At 42.8% G+C, this 18,839-nt stretch overlaps 1 protein-coding gene across 23 annotated transcripts in view; it reads right to left on the bottom strand.

Annotated features, from left to right (window-relative positions):
* Positions 1–18,839, bottom strand: part of KALRN (kalirin RhoGEF kinase) — a 496,146-nt gene that overhangs the window by 32,419 nt on the left and 444,888 nt on the right. For 20 of the 23 annotated variants that reach the window (XM_072040793.1, XM_072040795.1, XM_072040794.1 and 17 more), the window contains 12 exons: positions 18,355–18,638; positions 17,403–17,507; positions 13,878–13,973; positions 12,131–12,261; positions 8,996–9,062; positions 7,537–7,640; positions 5,025–5,094; positions 4,507–4,593; positions 3,650–3,742; positions 2,544–2,594; positions 2,145–2,222; positions 1,087–1,272 (listed from right to left, as the gene is read on the bottom strand). In XM_072040793.1, coding sequence (XP_071896894.1) covers positions 1,087–1,272; positions 2,145–2,222; positions 2,544–2,594; positions 3,650–3,742; positions 4,507–4,593; positions 5,025–5,094; positions 7,537–7,640; positions 8,996–9,062; positions 12,131–12,261; positions 13,878–13,973; positions 17,403–17,507; positions 18,355–18,638 — 1,352 coding nt within the window. The remainder of the gene's footprint in view (positions 1–1,086; positions 1,273–2,144; positions 2,223–2,543; positions 2,595–3,649; positions 3,743–4,506; positions 4,594–5,024; positions 5,095–7,536; positions 7,641–8,995; positions 9,063–12,130; positions 12,262–13,877; positions 13,974–17,402; positions 17,508–18,354; positions 18,639–18,839) is intronic. The other 3 variants (XM_072040787.1, XM_072040790.1, XM_072040791.1) reach the window with 3 other exon arrangements.

Raw genomic sequence — 18,839 nt, 5'->3', positions numbered from 1 at the left:
CTTATTACTTGGTTGGAAACTATGAAATACAGCGACTTGCAAAGGATATGCTTTTCAGTAAATGCTGCAGTTTCTGTCAGCCAAGAAGATGCCTATTATCTATTGTTTATTATCATAGATCATATGGTTAATATGCATTATTTTCCCTGGCATTGTTCTCTTCTGTTTCATATTAATGCACCATTTAAATTTTAGTGCAAACACATTCATTCTCCCACTCCTTATTTTAACTATATCTTTGGAAAGGAAATCAATCCCAGACTGGTTTATCACCTTTGAATAATCAAGACATTCAGATAAACCAGTGACTGCTGTTTCTGTAGCCACAGCAAAGGCTGTTCTACTGAAAAAGGTGTTGCACACATTCACCCTCAGCTACCATTTCAGAAGGGAATTCTGCACTTATTAAACAAACATAAAAACCCCTGAAAAAACAAACAAACAAAAACAAACATGTTATCCCTGGTTACTTTCAGTTTTTACTTTTAATCCCAATCCCATACTCTAGAAAGATTTTTTTTTAAATAAAATTAAATTTCTTAAAACTTTCTTGATAGTTCAGCTAGTTTTGTAATTCCTCTTCACTACATTTTTATTACTGTGTGTATTTTTGTTTGCTTTTGACATAGTTCTGTCTCGTGCAACACTCACATTTGCACTAAGAGCCCTGTCCCCATTAGGAAGGGTATTTCCAGTAATGTCACATCCAGGCTTAATATTGACTTACAGTTAGACGAGTGTTTTGTTTACCCCACCTTTTATAATCATGCTTAAAAGCAACTATTATACACTTACTTTGACTACTGCAGTCTTTGTAGCACTATTTGCTAGCTTAGAGCTATGAATGTCAGAGGCCCTGCCCTGGCTGTGCTTCCTCTAAAAATCACCCAGTAAATTTAGACAACCTGTGGTTTATTTAGCGTTGTTGATCTTAAATGGCTTCTGATGTACTGAAAATAAATGCAAGTTTTCTGCAAATTGTTGTCCAGCTATGGCAGGACAGACCTGACTCGCAGTACAGAAAATTGATAAGATTTCCCCATGTGACAATCAAATAGGATAAACATCTCCCACTCCGTTTCTTACCTTTATGCTTTTCTTGAACATGTAGCCTGGTGTTAAAGATCCTTTCCTAAGCAGTTCACTGAAGATAACTATTTGCTCAAAGAGAAACACCCTACGTTCCTTTGGTCGGGACTGAACTCCAGAATCCTGCTCGGTCACATAGAAGGTGTCCTGCTGCAGCAGCTTGCCTTGAGCTGTCAGCTTGCCCTGAGAAGCAGACAAGGCACCAGTGTTACAGATCCCAACCCAGTACGGTCCCTTGAGATGATCTGCTCTATTTCATGCAGTCCACATTTTTCAAGCAGAGCTGAATTCATTTGAGACATATCCCCTCTAATTTATTAGAGCAGCAATCTTTTAAATCAAGAACTCAGTTTAAGGAAAATAATACAAGTTTTCTTTACTGTCATCACCATCATATGTACATATAAAACCAAAAGCAAGTAGACTGTTTTTGTACTTAATTTCAAACACTGCTCCCATTAAGTAATTTGCTACTGTAGTGCCTTGGATTCCCTCTGGTGATGTGTTCATCTCCCCCAAACCAGAAGTGAAAGACGCAATCTCTGAAGGTGCAAAACAGGACCTACCTGTTTGCAGGAATGCCGTGATGTATAACAAGGTATGAGAAACTTAAACTTCATTTTGGAGATAAGACATCTCACTGGGTCTGCCAAAGACTACACTGGCTTAGTTACAAATCTCAAGCTGTAACCTGTGGGGTTATAACTCATGAGTCCCCTCCTGGATGTTGCCAAACTTGGAGGAAGCTGTTGATGTTAATGTTAGGTGACCTTACTAACAGGCAGAGCGGTCTGGTTCAATGTTTATTTTGCTCTGACAACAGAGATAAGAAGTCTAATTCGGGCTTGCAGAAGCTTTCACAGACCTCACATTTTGAAGAAACAATAGCTTGATTGTTACAAGTTTAGAATGACACTTTCAAAACCTCACCAAAGCATGCTCACCACCACAGAGAGAGCACTAGATAAACAGCCTGGGATGGGGCTGATTGTAGAGACAATCACAGAAAGATAAAACACCTTTCCTAGCCTGGTCGTTATTAAAGCAGAACATACCTCAAAGCCCTGGAGGCGACCCAGGTTCATCATATCATTGCAACGTTTCGGTACAAGGCACATTAATTCAACTGCTTTCTGTTAAGGAAAACAAAGGTTGTATTGGTACAAGGAAGTCAGAGGGTCCCTAAAAGAGAAGTGTCAGACAATGGACTCCAACAGCATAATCACTGCTAAAAATTATTCACGTTGAGGCCCTCGTGTACTGAACATTTACAGTAATATCTAAAAGAGGACCGTGCCTTCATCTTTTCTTCTGACTGAAGCTAAAGAGAAACATCACATTTGGAATATCAGCGGGATCTTCAATCATTGTCAAAGGACTACTGGGGTTTGCATTTCTGCATATAAAGTGCCATTAGACAATGCAGTATCACTGTCCAGGCCATGAAAACATACCTCTATATCCGAGCACTCCAGCCCAGCTTTTTCACTGTACCGCAGGAAGTCCTAGGGAAAGCACAAAGGTTTGCATTAAGGCACTTCAGAAAGAGAAGAGAGAAGATGTCAGTTTTAAAAAAGAAAAAGTGTATTTAGCATGCGAGTTTCTGAGAAGGAACTTGCTAATATTAATGAATACATGTTCAGAAGTTGCTGAATGTTATGACCACTTTGTAGATATGGAAAAGGGGTGTGGATGGTTGCTGAAAATACCACAAGAAAAAGACAAAGCTGGGATTAGCCCTCGGGAATGCTGACTTGGTCCTTGTCTTAAGCCACAGGACCACACACGCTTGAGGAATTTTCTTTTCCTTTTGGCATTTCAGGGAACATGTTGCTGTCTCTTCACAAGTGTGCAGTTACCAAACTGTGGGCTGATGGCAGCCTGCTTGAGACTAGTTCAAAAGAGAGAAGAAACCACCTCAGAGCCCCGGTACTGCTGGAAATTACAGTGTATGGTCCAGACATGCCTAATTTTGGATGTTACCTTGAGACCCCTAAGGATGAATATTCAGAAATGCTGAGTAATTGGCATAGTGAATAAAGTCAGCAGAAGCCACAGTGGTCGGACTCCTTAGGGAAAAAATTGCCATCAACTCTCCAGACCAGAATATTGTGGAAATATGTTTTGCATGCTAATTTGAAGAGAGATATTCAGCAATGAGATATTCTGAGACATTCAGAATAAATAGCGACATACCATTCAGCACCAAAAAATGGGTTTATTAACAGTCTCGTGTGCATTTACTGCAATTTAAAAAACTTGAATGTAAGTTTGCTTTGAAATTTTAGAGGATGAAAAATTCTATTTGAAATTTATTTTCCTATAAAAATATTCCAACAAAATTATTTTAAAGAAATCTGATTATCATCAATTACAAACTACTCCCATAGAGATGGGACCCTCCTGCTTTCTGGACATTTTTCACAGGATGCTACCATTGTATGCCCACATATAAACATTCTTTCTTCCTAATCTGATGAAGTTATTCTTCAATTAAAACTAAGGCTGATTTAAAGTAACAGTGTCTAGTACAAGATCCAAACTGCATCTTTCCACTCACCTTGAGAAGAAGCTGATATTTAGTTATTCTTTGAATGGGTTTGATCAGAAAATCACTGATGGTTAGTCGTTGGTTTATTTCCTGTTGAACCTCCTAAAAATTGAGGATTAAAAAACAATTGCAAACAAGCACAGAATAAGGCAAAGATAAAATGTCTCCACAGAGACTTATTTCTACAGAAAGCTGATCTGTTCTTAATCTTTTGTTTGCAAAAGGGTACTTTAGAGGATTTAAAAATCTGGCATAGCCTATTTAAGCAGGGACTGGGTAAAAGTCATGACCGAGCTGGAAGACATTTGAAAGCACAAGATTCCTTCCCACTTTGAGCTGACCAAGCAGGGCTGCAAGGTCTGGAGACTGCTCTCTCCAGTGCGGCAGGGTTTTTCCCACAAACAAGTCCTACAGAACACGCCTTGTGCCCTTGGGTGAAACAAAATATCTTCCCATTGTTAAACAAGCTTCTTTCACATTAATATCTAAATGTGTCTAGTCCCACGGATTTCTTGAAACAACATTATTGGAAATTTATGAGAGGCACCACCCAGCTCCAACAACTTTCACCTCCTCCCTTGTTTGTAGGCTACAGATTAAAAAGTCTGTTTTATTTTGGACAGAATTCAGTTGTGGCACTCTGAAGACGACAGACAGTGCGCACTGGATCAAGTATGTATTAGAAATTAACATTAGAAATTGAGACAAAATGAACTTTTCTTCCCTGTAGCAGAGAATTTAGCAGCATGCATAATACCAACATGGTCAGGAGTTTGTTTTAGACAAACCTCACGAGTTACAGAATGGTCTATTTTACTAGGACTCACAGCTGTAAGTAGCAATAATGGATAATGAGCCACGCTTACCTCAAAATATGCCTCATACTCAGCTACTATGTATTCAGACCGTGGCTTATTTTGGCAATACACCACATACATGTGTAATCGACGCTCCTGTGAAAACAAGATGCAGAGCAGCCTGGTGAGATACTGGCTACCATTCTGTTCCGCTATTAAAAGCCGGCAGAAAATTGCTAAAATGTTCTGATAGGTCATCTTTCTTTTTAGTTTAATCAAAGATTTAGTTTCCTGAAGTGGGGAAAAAAAATGATAACGGGTTCTGTTTCCCCTTAGGCAAAGGAAGTTTCCATGGGGGAAGCCGGTTAATCGAGAGAACAATTTTTCCCCAAAAATAAGAAGTCTGCAAGAAGATGGTGACTAATGTTTCAGGGAAACCCATCTGCTCACTGAAGATGAATAATGATGTTTAAATTAAGTTTAGACACGTAAAAATATCAAGACAATACAAGCAGATGCTTCTGGAAAGGAGTTACTACACTTTAAATGACGATTAGACTAGAGATAGGTAACAAAATAAAACTTACATGTTTAATAAAAAGCTGTGCTAAACGGTCATGCTCTTGAAGACATTTTTCCAGTTCAGCCAGGAAAAAGCTGAAAGAAAGGATATCAACATTTCAGAAGACTTTTTTTAAGGTCATTCCAGGGCAAATCGGTCATCCTTCAGTAATATATCAATGCAATTTTAGCTAGTGTTCAATAATAAATGAAAAGACAAGCCTGGCTTCAGCCCTTAATGGTGGCATTTCTAAAACAGTAGATGAGAGCTGTGAAATATGGAGATCTTGTCTTGCAAACTCTCTGGTACTCTTTACTGTTATACTTACAGAGGTTTCAGGTTTTTAAAACTGTCAATGCCTAACTGCGAGAGTTACATTCCTTCACTGAGAACTTCTAAAATAAAACTTGTCTGTGTATCAAAACACTTGTGAAAACTCAACTGAAGCTTTACCAGGAATTCTCAGTTGCATGAGCAGATTTGGAATATTGGTCAACGTGAAAGAAGTGCAGAAGTTTTCCCTTGAGTAAACAAATCAACACCTTTTTGGTCACAGACTAGTGGCATGTTCTATTTTACACCGTTTCTCATGATATTACCATTAGTTTTATTCATAAACTCAGCCTCTGCCTTGACCTGCACCTTTTGTAGGTGCCTGCTTGAATGCCCTTTCCAAGAATACACTGAGATGCCTGGAAGTGAGGTATTATCATCTCAACTAAAGTTTAGAAATGCTGATAGGTTTTTCTAACTGGTGGGTAAATTCTGACAATCTCAGTTTCCATGATGTTCCTCTTTTTCACTGCAGGATTTCTGTCTCAAATGCCTCCATGGATTTGCTACAGAAACCAGTTGCAGAGCATATGCCAGCAATGGTCTGGCCCCAAGAAATCCCGGAACCTCCAGAAGATGCATGTTGAACAGCTGTCCCAGCTAAACAACCCTATCACTACTATCAACTACAGCTACTTTCGCAACTCAGTCCTGAAAAAAAGTTAAATTCATCTGCATTTAAACAGACTTCTTGACCCAGATATGCAGAACTAAAAATAGAGACTCCCTCCCCGTGTGTTACCGAAAACTTATCATCACATTTAAACAATGAATGGCACTGGTAAAAATGCTCCATTGCTGATATAAACTTCACATTTTTCTGACATTTTTATGTTTTGTGCTTCCAAGAGCTGTTGTCAGAACCTAAGGACAGGACCTGCTTGGCACCCAAGAGATGTATGATGGCAATGACACTGTGACTCCTTGATGAGGAAAATGTCCAGAGCCAAAGGAATACCTAGCCTGGTGTCCATTGCTCAGATATTCACACTGCCTGTGCTCAAATTCTAGTTAGCCAAAGGCATGGGGTTTTTCTGAGTAGCAGAGTTGAAATGGTGACCATATTACCGAAAAGCATGACCCTGCTGTTCATAAAGTTACAGTAGAAATGGCTCTGGGTTTGAAATAACCCTTGTATTTCCAGCAACTTTTCAAAAGCAGCTTGAATGGGGACAGAATAAGATTTTCAAGGAAAAAAGTTCCTAACTCAGAGTCAAAAGCATCAGACAGGCCAAAGCCCGACAGAGCTTTAATGCGAGAAGTATCTTATCACCCTCCTAGCCTAATATTGCTTCCGTGGTCAGCATTCTTAATCCTATCAGCTGAATGTGCAGATGCTAGTGTTGCTGAGAACCACCAGATCCATGCCCACAAACCCCAGAGAGACAAGAAGAGGGTATGTAGTAGTAGTTCATACAGAGGAAGGAAACTAATTTTCCAGCATTGCTACCGCTTAGTGGCGGGATGAATTCAGCCTACAGCTGTGACCCAGGCAACAGAGTTACAGCAGCCTCAGCAGCTTTTCTGAGGATCCAGCAAGCACCCCACAAGCAATACCCCTCTTGGAGCTATGCTGGGACAGCTGAGGAGCCCTGCACTGACCACAGTGATGTCTCCCATGGAACCTCTTGTTGTGGCTCCTCAGCAGGGAATGGCAGAGCCATTGGCAGCACAGCACTGACACAGACCCTCTTGTGATCCACAACATCTCTGTCACCCTGACCAGCACTCCTGGCATGGGGTGTGAGCCAGCATAATGTTGCATCTGTAATCAGAGATGGTACCACAAAAACCCTCCCATGAAGCCAGCCAGTGCAAAGCTGTAGCCCATTGCATTTGTTAACACTGGGAAAAAGGATTTTATGTAGGATTGATGCTTTGCATCATGCAGCTCTGCCATTTTTGGTTGGGTAGACAGAGCCTTATATCAGGATTTAGTACACTGTTGAACTGAGGCTAAAAGCACATGAACTGTAACATAGTCTCGGGAGTCACTGCAGCCATGATTTGTGAAGTTAGGAAGCAGCACTTACAAACCAACAGAGGACATTTAAAGTGAAGCAACATCCTTTGGAAGCTTGGCCCTGAATGACCTGCTGATGTTCAAGTAAAAACAGCTTAGATGTGCAGATACTACATACTCCAATCCTTCATAAACGAGTGGTTACAAGGGTGCTGAAAAGCAAACTAAACCAATGACTTACTCTTTGTGCCAGTCATAGATCTGGTGAATATTGCCAAATACTATCTTGTCTTTCCCTTTCATATCTTCGGAAACTCCTTTTTCTTCTATTCTCTTCATGAAGCCCTTTAGGATTAATGATCAGTGATTAGCAAAGGGTTTACTTAAAGAGGGAGTATAATTACACTCACTTTAAAAAAAAAGTAAAAGTTTAATGTCAGACTTTTTGCTTTGAAAACACTTAAAATACCTTTTTATTTTTTTTTTTAAATACAACTTAAAATCAGAAACCCATCTAGATATTCTAAATTACATAGTCTGCTTAAAAGAAAACTTTAAAGGATTTATTCTGAATAACTGCAGTTGTTTTAGGAACCCCTTTGTTAGATGTCATTGAAGTGACAAGTGCAATTAGAAGATAAAAGTTAAACAAAAGTAGCTTATCATGCTCTTGGCTTCACTGGTAAGAGGGAGAAGCCAGAGTCTGCACAGACAAAATTCTTCTGTTCATCACCATGAATGTTTTGTGGGAGCACAAAGCCATGCAGAAAGTTTAAAGAGTCACATGAACGGGATTTCTCACACCTCCTGAGAGTTTCTTTATAAGTCTTTGGAGCACTGCAGCCCTGTTAGCTTTGCCAGTGGAGCGTGATGTAAACAGAAGATAACACAAAAGTCTTCAAGTTTGGAAGCTCTTGAAAATCACTGCTAGACGGGCTGATAATTCTCCCTGGACTAGTGAACGCCAGAAGCATTCCCAAAAGCCCACTTCAACCGAGTGCCTCCAGTTCTCAGTCCTTGCTGGGAATCGAACCAGACCGTGCATGTGAGTTGTCTCTGACAGGTGATCCCTAGGGATCAGCCAGGTCTTTACAAGTTGAAACTTACAAAACAATGACTGCTTTTGAAAAAAATAGGAAAACAAAACAAAAATAAATCCTCCCTCTATGTTATCTCAAGGTGTGTGGGTGGTGGTTTTTTTTTCAAAACATGGGTCCATCGGCCACACACACACCTCAGCACAGACCCAAAGCCAGGCTTTGGAAAGCTACTCAAACACAGCACTGTAGCCCCGGTGCAAACTCAAGGGAAGTATGTGCTACCGCTGTTCAGTATTGATTTGAAGTGGTATCACTGCATGACGGCAAGAATGGAATGAAATAAATGGAAGGGGCGTAAATTATTCTCTCCCACTGCCCTCAAGGCTGCATTACAGCAGAGTTTGTTAGAAGCAGGGTAGCCAAGAAAAACCTTTGCATGCTGGAGTTGAAACCTAAAATACAACATTTGTTAGATGGAAACAGAAATAGTTTCCGAAGGCATTTCTTCTTGTTTCTGTCAACATGAGGAGGGGACCATGGAAGCAGTGTGCGAAATAAACCAGTTTGTTTCTCATGCTGTATTTTTTGTTGTTGCCACTTTGCAGAATGGTGTTTGTTAGTGAGAAAACATTTTGCATAGCAGGGCTTGCTTCAGCTCACCTCCACAACAGTTCCCAAGTCTTTGACGTAGTCTTTTTCGGTCTGCACCAGCTCATTTAAGACAAACCTAAATTAAAACAGAACACACGCATTTGACCACGTTCCTTGATGTTACTGTTTGGTCCTCTTACCACATATTACCTCCTGAAAAAAAAACACCACCATCCCAGGAAACACAACCTGACTCACTCTTTGCTCATAGCTCAGTGGGACGAAAACGACAAAAACTTTACATTTCAGGCCAGCATAGTTTCAGTGCTCTTAACTCATCTCTCCTTCCCCTCTTCTGCACCAGGTCCCAGGGCAGTGCTAGAGCAGCAGCACAACGAGGTGCCTCTGCTTTCAACTACCTCTCCCTGCCCTGCACTCATCTGTCCCCCCCATGCAGCCCTCCTGATAGCAATGGGGACATTTCCCAACCCATTTTGCAGCATGTAGGAGAGGGTTTCTTGTCCCAGTTAAGATGTAATTTGGAAGTTTTAAACACTGGAAAACAAATTCCCCTTCTTGCCTTAATGCAGAGCTTAATCTCTCAGCCTAGGTAATCCTTGTGGGGGTGGCCAGTGATTCCCACTTATCTCAGAACTAATAATCCCAGGGAGGAGAGTCAGCTAATGAAGGCTTGATGCATGCAAACAACACCAAGCTAAAAAAAAAAGCACAAAACAACCCTCCTTTGTATGTCAAACTGACTAATCACATAATGTTCTTTCGAGGACAATTTCAAGAAGTTACAGCTTGCTGCAGACAGTTTTCCTCTCAATTACGCCAATACACGGATTTGGCACATGACAAATAAACTCCATCTGTGCTCCAGCTCGCTCCGGCGGTAACAAGGCTAACAAGATAGAGGAGCGCTTTCATGTCTAATATCGCTCCGTTCATGTCAATCAGCAGCCTGACCCACTTGAAGTGATAGGTCTGAGGGCAAACAGTGCTAAGATAAAAGCCTGCTTGAGAATATCTAGGGAAAAAAAAAAAAAACACAAGCTGGCTTTTGGCTCCAATACAATGGCTGTGCTCCCGAGGTGTCCCTTGCTCAGATGGAGTGGAGGAGCTGCTTGGACGCAGGGAGGAGATGCTTGGACACGAGGCAGGGAGAGGTCAGACAGCTTCACATTCATTTGAGAGTAAAATCCAGCCCCCTTGGCAGAGGCCTGGGCTGGCAGTGGTGGTGCTGGATGCTTGTGCTCTCGGCAGTGCCCTGCCAAGCTGCGTGCCTGGGTAGTAAACACGAGCGGGGCAGAAGGCTGCTCCCTCACACAGCGGCCACGTGCATCCCGTGCGGTGCCCTCTCGCTGGCTGACCTGGTGCCCTTGGGACAGGCTGGCTGCATCTCGTCCAAATGGGCTCACATCCCTTCTGGCTGCACTGCTCCTGGTGGAGCAGAGGGCTGCCCAGAGGCTGGGGAATCTCTGCCACCACCCGCCCCCAGCTCCTGGTTTCACCTGCTGTGAGGGTACAGCTGGACAAAGGCTGCTCTGAAAATGAGGCAGCAGATTAAACCTGCCAATCTGTACCTGTGTTAGGAATCAGGGTCTCCATCACCATTACTTAAGTTAAACTTGGCACTAGGGTTCCCCAGCTCCCCTCTCCCTGAAAAGCAAAAAAATCATCCTTCGTCCTCTGCTAGTTCCCTGAAGCCTATCTGACACAGGACCCTAAAGGTAGTCACAATTTGAGATTCCTAAGAAGCATGTTGCAAAAATTCATGTTCATTCATCTCCTCATCAGATAACACAGAGCAAGGACAGACCGTTGCTTAGAAAGTGACTGCCCCAGCCACCAGCAGGTATTGTCTACACAGCTGTAGTTAAAATGGCATTAAATGTACCAGGGGTAGAGCCTCACCTCTGAGTCAGTCTGAATATCTGGGTATCTCAGTAACTCCACACTAAGGCTATACTGACACTGCTCAGTAAGACTGCTGCCTGGCTGCTCACAGGGTCTGATGGAACAGGGGTTTCCCAGTGCCAAGGCTAACTGCTGACAGGCACATGTTGCCTGAGACAAAGGAAATAACCACCCATGCCTGAGCAAGGATTCAGTTGCTGTTTTATGGGAAATGGGGGGTCACAGCTCGAGTTTGGAGCCCAGCTGCCTAATATGGCTATGGAATTACGCACAGCCAGAGGCACAGACACAGAGCACAGACACCAGGGAGCTGGAGAGGAGACAGATGTCTTGTGCTGAAAGCCACTAGCAGGTGCTCCTAAACATCCTGGCGTTTCAGAAATCTGGACGGAGGCAGCAGCTAATTACGTGTAACACGCTGCCAGTCTGCCTGCCAGAAGCGTCACAAGTTAGAAAGCCTTACTGTACGGGGGCTTACACCAGCACTAACCTGAAGTTATCTAATGAATGAACTGCTACCAGAAACCCCCCCAAATTGAAATATCAAGGAGCTTTAAGGAGACAGACAGGGGCAGAGAGGTTTCCTGCAGAAAGGCTGACAGCTGTTTAGCAGAAAACTTCTTCCAGTCAGAAGCACGCCCAGGAGTGCTGTGCCCCTGCCCGCTGCTGGCAGCCCATCCCGTCCCTCGCTATAGTGCTTCTCCAGCTTCCTACAACAAGCTGCAGGAGACAACGATGGCTTTCATGGACCTGCAACAACCTCCTGCTTCCTCTCCCATTACCATGGATATGAAGGTTTCCCAAATTAAACTTTCTCTTCTGTGGCATTTGCCCACCATAAATACTTCTGAATTCTGCCCCTTCCTTTGCTAGGGTGCAAAATCATCATCTCATTAAAAAAAAATAAATCTCTTTTCCTTGGAAGTAGCTAACAAGGTCAACAATATATTCGCCTTTGCAAGCTGATTTCACCTCTGGCACAGTAATTTCCAAAGCAAACACCTCAGTAACTCTGTGTGTAACTGCCCAGAGGCCTCTACAGTAATAGATACATGCTATCTGGGGTAAAAGCTGCACATTTTTAAGAGTGAAGATGAACTTCCTGGGTGTGAAAGCGCTTCTAAGAAGTATTTTTGCAGGTTAAGAAGAAACAGATGCAGCAGGACACAGTTTTACTCCCAGTTCTGTGCTCGATCAATGACTACAAAGTATTCTTTCAGAGCAGCTACGTGCCCTCCCTGGATGCCTATTTCAGAAATACGAACAAGCGAGACAACTTACATCCTGCCTCTCATTGCTTTGGCTTTTTGTTCCTCTTCAAGGTTTCTTGGGGGAGTTGAAGGCGTCATTCCTTCATTTAAGCAGCCAGTGGCATCTTTTAAGGTTCCTCGGTAAGATCCTCCTTCAAGGGTCTACGAAAACCCCAAAGAACAACAGAAAAAACATTACCCTTGAACTCCAGCATTAGTGTTACCTCCTGCTTCAAGTCAATTCTGCAATCATCAGTGCAGTCTAAAACCAAGAGGAATATTTAGCTTTCCCCCAGACCTTAGTGAGACAAAACCAAACTAGTTTTAAATTGATTCAAGCCCCCTCCTCCAAAAAGGATTAAAAATAGAGAAAATGTCCTTTTGCCAGAAGGTGAAAAAAACATTCCAGTAGCCCCAGGATGAGGAAACTCTTCCAAATTCTTTCAAAACAACCTGAAAGCATCCTAGTGTCACAATCAGACCCAAGGTTAGGCTATACATGGACAGTGTTTCTCTGCCAAAGACTGAGCAAGAATTCCTAGTAGCAAAGTAGAACATAAGCTGAAACAAATGGATGGATACAGAGCAACATTCCACAATAATTAAAGTTTCCCCCAAATCCCTGGAAAGTAATCGCAGTTGATCTAACAGTGTACACGCTGGGGAGAGAAAATAAAATATCCTCTGAAAATACATGTAACTGGGTTAATGAAATACTCGAAATTTTTTAGTCCCTCAATGGAATAAAACTATTTTGAGTAAATTTTCTGGGAATGTCCTTTGCAGTTTCCCATGTCCCAGAGAGATCCTTCTCCACTTGCTCCAACTGAGCACCCTATTAACAGACCTCTTCATAACAACATCTCAAACTGAGAATATGCCAAAACTTTCTGATATTATTCACTAGACAGAGCTGCTTTCACAGTTACAATAATTCAATGATTTTGTATGTGCGTTGTTTTCACACACATAAGGAAATAAACCTTTGTAAGCTCATTGTAACTGCTTCAATCCTGGTTTATTAATCAGTAAAATTTGCTCAAAGCAAGTGTTTTCCTAATTTTAGAGGTTCTGGGACATGTAGAAAAAAAGGTTTATCTTTTACATTAACATTTTGTACTTTTGGGGGCAAAACTTAAAAGAAGCCAATATATGAAACACTATTTACTCCTTGTCCAGGACATGGACAATGGGATCACACACGTCATGTATGACAGTGCATGAGTGCACGATATTGAAATTTTCGAAGAAATTAAACCCAGAGCATTTGTATTGCTTATTCCAGTCCCTGTCAGGTAGAGTTGACAAGACAGATTAATATCAACATATGAATCTTTTTAAAATTAAAGCACAGCTGCGGTACTTCAAGCAGTTTTACTCTTCACATTTGTTTTTCACAGAAGCCAGAATACCAAACAAATTCATGTGTTGGGTATCAAAATTCCTCTGCCACAGAACAATTTTGTTTGTTTTTTAAATCACTGCAGGGAAAGAACAGTCCCCAGGAAGAGGACAGTACAGTAGCTCATACCCTGCAAAGCTCTCTCCAAAAGTGCCTTTTGACTTTGCAGTGCAGAGCCTACATGTATGGGCTTTGTCTCACATGTGGAGCAAAAATATTTGATACTCTACTGAGAAGCAGAGCACACAGGGTTAATAGAAGCATAGCAGATGAAGGTGGAAAGCAAGGAAACCAGAAACAGAAGTAGACTTTAAATCCCTTCCTTAGAGCTGTATCAGGCCTGTTGTATACACAGTTTTCACAGCACTAAACTTACCAGCTTACTTTTGACCAACTTTTCTATTGCACTGACAAGATCCGCAGCAGTCGGGACATCGGAGGAGCTCTGTCGAGCAGCTAGCAAAGAAGAGGACTGCAAGACACCAGGTTGCAAAGGAAAAGCAAGTTAGGAGGATGAGAAGGGAACAGGAAACCAGTGGTCAGTGAAGCAGCTTCTGAGACAGGAGAAGAATAAACGCAGAAGGGGAGCAGGAGGATTAGAGGAACACGTGCACAGTAAAGTGAGTGAGTGTTGCTTTATCAGACAAGCACAGAATTGCCATCAAAGTCTGGCTGCACATTCCTCTGCAGCAGTTCCAAGGCTGGGAAACAGGGAGCGGCATCAGAAACCAAGTTCATTTGCAACCGTGCTAAAATATTCTTAATGTCTCCTGGTTCCTCCTTCCAAGGACATCTATGGTTTTACAGGCTCCAGAAAATTGATCTTCTTGCTGCAGATGTAAGAAATTACCTTCTCCCCCATACATGCATATTTAATAGATGCAATAAGTGAAGGTACACGTGGAGTTACAGGCAATAGGGGAGGGAGGCAGGGGCAAAGAAATCCTTCCTCCTTCCTTCCCCAAAGATCAATCACAACGCCAAATGAACTCAGATGATATCACACATTCATTCAACTTCAGCCATCTAAAATTTGCATCTTTTCTCTCCCCTCTCTGCAATCAGTGGAGAGAAAATTCCCTTATGTATACCATCTATCCTAGGTACTTGGCATAGGAGGGACAGAAACACTCTCTAGAGATGCTCACTTTTCCCTACTGGCATTAGTTAAAATATTTTCAGACTCAACTGAAAATTTGAAGACCTCATCACTGTGCTGCCTGAACATCCCCACAGCAGTGTGAAGGCTGGGCTCTCTGTGAAATGCTCAGCTCTAGCTGAAGGTTTTTGCTCTGCGTGGACACCCTTTGGTCTTTGTCCTAAGAAATCTCAGTTTGAAAACCAAAGCTCAGATGATACCTACGGGAATTAACATTTATTAGGTCACCTGTATGCAGATTTCTTCTGAATTAAATACTGACCAAACCCTTTGATAACCAGCTTTCAGCAGACTGACACAGACTAAACATGGCTAATTAAAAAAAAAAAAAAAACTGCAGTAGAATTATTAAAAAGCTTATTCATCTCTCAGCTACTTGATATAGGTCTTCTGGAGAGTGCCTATTTCAGCGAAGTCATCAGGCAGGTGCCAACACACGCATCTGAGATTAAATAGTGCTGGGGAACAAGACGTGGAAAGGTGATGGCAGGAATTAGGCAGCTGGCCATCTCTTTTAGCAGCCCTTTGGGGATGCTGCTCATGGTGAGTGACACAGCCCCAGGGAAAAAAAAGGAAAGGAGAAAGACAAAGCAGGAATGTGAGCAGCCTGCCACTTTTAGTCTCCTCTTTCACTCAAATAATACATCTAATCAACAGTTCTAATTACAACAACAACAAAAATTATAGGTAATCAGGCTGGTAATTGAGGAATTAGGCTGGAAATGCAGGAATCTCATACAAATGTAAAAGTTCAGGCAGATAGATTCACCTGCAATGCGACAGGCATGTCTTGGATGAAAAAGACTGAAAACAGGGACTCTAAGAGATACCGGACAAATACAGAGATGATAACTGTCAAACATATCCCTTCTAGTGGGAGGAATCCAAATTTCGGAGGCACTGAACAGCTGTTGCTCTCACTTCTTTTACCCAAAATTGCTCAATATCTCTAAAAAGTAAATAAGCACAAGATTTTCAAGGGAGCACGGAAACATTTGCTGCCTACAAGTCTTTCAGTGTAAAACAACTCTTCGGTGATTGCCAAAAGAGCCCGGCTTGTGTGAGGCAAATCAAAAAATGGTGTTTCGATTTCCCAGTAAGTAAATTATGAATTTCTGATCTGAAGATATCTGGTGATTTGTGGTTATAAGTGCCACCAGGAGTGGAGAGGCACTGTTACTGCTAGGGCAGAGTGTCACCTCCCACCACTTCTGCTTCCCCACGCTGCTGCTCTTCCAACCTAGGGCTGTACCTGTAAGCAGTCACAGGACATGAGCAAGGAGCCATGGCCAAATTAACACAGTTAAAGAGCTTTTGGCTCCCGAATGGCTCAGACACCGCTTGCTTAGTGTTTCTGTGCCAGGGAGTTCAGGAGCCACGTTTGTGGGCTGAAGTTTTGTATCCTCGTGACATAGGAGGAAAAGTGACCAGAGCTAGAGCAGCTTTGTTTTTCTTTCTCTTTAAACAAACAAACAAACTAACTAACCCCAAACCATTTAGCTAAATGACCCGGAGAACAAGCCAGGAGCAACTGCTCTTGTGCTGGGCAGGGATCCACCAGAGCTCTGCTTTGCAGACCTTTCGCCCCTGCCTCTCGCAGGCAGCCAGCAGCACACGCAGCACTCAGACAGCACCAGTCCGGGGCTCCAGCTACTTCCTCCTGGCCCTGCTGCCACCGCAATGTCACAGTGCTTCCTGGCAGATTAGCAGCGAGCCCCGAATCCTTTCCTCCATCGCTTCGCATCCTAGAAACATTTGCTCCCTTTCCTCTCGCTCTTCTTCCAAACTGCTGCCTGAACCTTTCCCAGGAACATTCTAGGTTATCACTTTTTTTTTTTTTTTAATTTTATTAATTTCCCCTATCCTTGCTTCTTTGCATGCGGTAATTACAATCAGAGGATAGAGATACAAAAGTGGCAGTGCTAAAAACAGATGCCAGCAGGAAAGCAGGAAACAGCCAGACAGGAGGATGGATTTCTGCAAGAGAGATGCCAGCACCAGGAAAGGGTGGGGGAGGACACATGGAGACACGGCCCACGCTAACTGAGAAAGCAAACCACTTCCATAGCCAAATCCACAGATCCTCACCTCAAGTCCAAAACAGTAATTGAAGGACGCTGCAAACAACTGCACCATCTACCACAACAAATTCCTGATTTAACATTCAGCAGACCCTAGCTAACGGCAGAGAACTAGAACCAGAAATACTACATGCTAGGAATGGGATTTTTTCCACGTGCAAGTTTTAAGGCACTTCAGAATAGCGGGTGTACGGTGGGACACAGACTGACAAAGTTCCTGGAGCCCAACCACATAGAAAGCCTGGTGGAAAACACAAGTTATCCAACTCTTGGTAAAGGTGGTATTTCAGGATTCAAGCAGACTCCAGCACCTATCCCAGTCCTCAGGCCCAGGCTGCCACCAAATATCTTTTCTGCTGCTACTGCCAGACACCAACAGCACTTTTGAAACCCGTGTGGAGAACACACGTCATCAACCTGAGTGGAGTTTCTGACCACACACAGCACAAGCACACCACACCTGGCATGAAATGCAATCCCAAGGCTAAACTGCGTATCAGGCACTGTTTGTAAATCCAGTTGGTGAGAGGTATTAGGTTATGATTCGCACGTAGGTGCCTAGTGTAACCACACGTCTAGAAGACCACTGGGAAACCACTATAAGACAGCTCTGTGAGAAAAGCACTTAGAGAGCAAATTGATACAGTAGAGGAAGTCTTACCATCTCATCTTGGGTTGGATCATTGTCAAAAATCTTCATGGGAGGAGGAAGAGGTGTATGAGATTCTTCGTCTGGCTCATCTTCTCCCCAACCCTTCTTGCTCTTCTGAAGGAAAGTGAAATATGATTAGAGGCAGGGAGGGATTTCTTTTTATCTTGTCAGATATCTGAGCCCTGCCACCAGGCTTTGAGTCTGTTAGTGATACTAATAGTGTCTCACTATGGCACTGGGTGGAGAGAGCTGCAGGTAATACTAAGCATCATAGAAGAGAAGCAATAAAGATGCAAGGCCTGTTAATCCTATTAAATTCTAAGAGTTACAGGAACACAAGTACTGGGACACCAAAGCAGCTACAGCTGTCTGTGTGCTGGCGGAAAAGTATTTTCTAATTTAAATGAAAACAGCTCAACATACAGTTTTCAGAATGCATTGCTCTATTTGTGTTCAGTTAATATCTTCTCCATTTTCCTCCTGTAACTCCTTATTCGCTTTGTCAGGAAAGAGCCATTCTAGCAAAGAACATGCCTGCAGAGAAACTGCAGCTACAAACACGCAGCCGATTTAACAGAGACATGGCTATTTCTCTGAGCGTTCCCTTTCAATACGGAATTACACTGCCATGGCACGATGAAGGTGATATGAACCTCAGCAAAAACTGGTAACAACTGCTCAGAAATGGCTTCTTTTCTATCCTTGGCAGACTCCCAATAGGCTATTAAAAAATCTAGTTAAAGGATGACAATGTATGCAGACTCTGAAAAGCTGTTCCCTACACATTCCGCTGCTCTTTAGATGACAATACTTCTTGCAAGACAGCTTTAATCAATTTAGTTTTTCATATGATTCGCTGCTCCCTCTAGACCCTCAGGGAGCTGCATTTGCTCAAATGTGAATCACACACCCCAGACTACTAGAAACATCAGGCTTCCCTGCAACAAACCCCAGCACACACCTCATCGGCGCTGTCTCCTTGCGGAGTGGTTTCATCTCCGGTCTTTGGTGAGCCAAGGTCAAAGCTCTTCCTGCCATCTCGCACCTTCTTTTGCTTCTTGATGTTGCTCTCAGTCTTGCCGCTGTTCAGCCGGCGCACAGGGCTGGTCAGCCATTTCTTCAGCGTGTTGGTCGAGCGCTTGGGGCCCGGAGAGCTCTGGATGGAGTTGAGGGATGGCTGAGGCTGCAGGTTGGCCACCGAATCTGACTTGCCCCCGTTGTCATTGGAGGAAACTGAATATGCCTCTGCAAGAAAACAGTGCACGCGGGAGATTATACCAGCCCCTGCCCGATTTCCTAGTGTACATCAAGTGCTTGACATTTCTAAACATGAAAATACAAAATGCCTCAATGGAAAATGTTGTGACCTGTGAGCATTGTGTAATCCTTCTTGCACACCAGAGAGGACAGAGAGGAATATGCCATGCAGAGGGCATTTTCCACTAT

This window comes from Anas platyrhynchos, chromosome 7, assembly GCF_047663525.1.
Source record: "Anas platyrhynchos isolate ZD024472 breed Pekin duck chromosome 7, IASCAAS_PekinDuck_T2T, whole genome shotgun sequence".
NCBI classification, from domain to species: domain Eukaryota; kingdom Metazoa; phylum Chordata; class Aves; order Anseriformes; family Anatidae; genus Anas; species Anas platyrhynchos.
The sequence above is the reverse complement of the archived record's forward strand: the minus strand, read 5'-3'. Positions and strand labels throughout refer to the sequence as shown.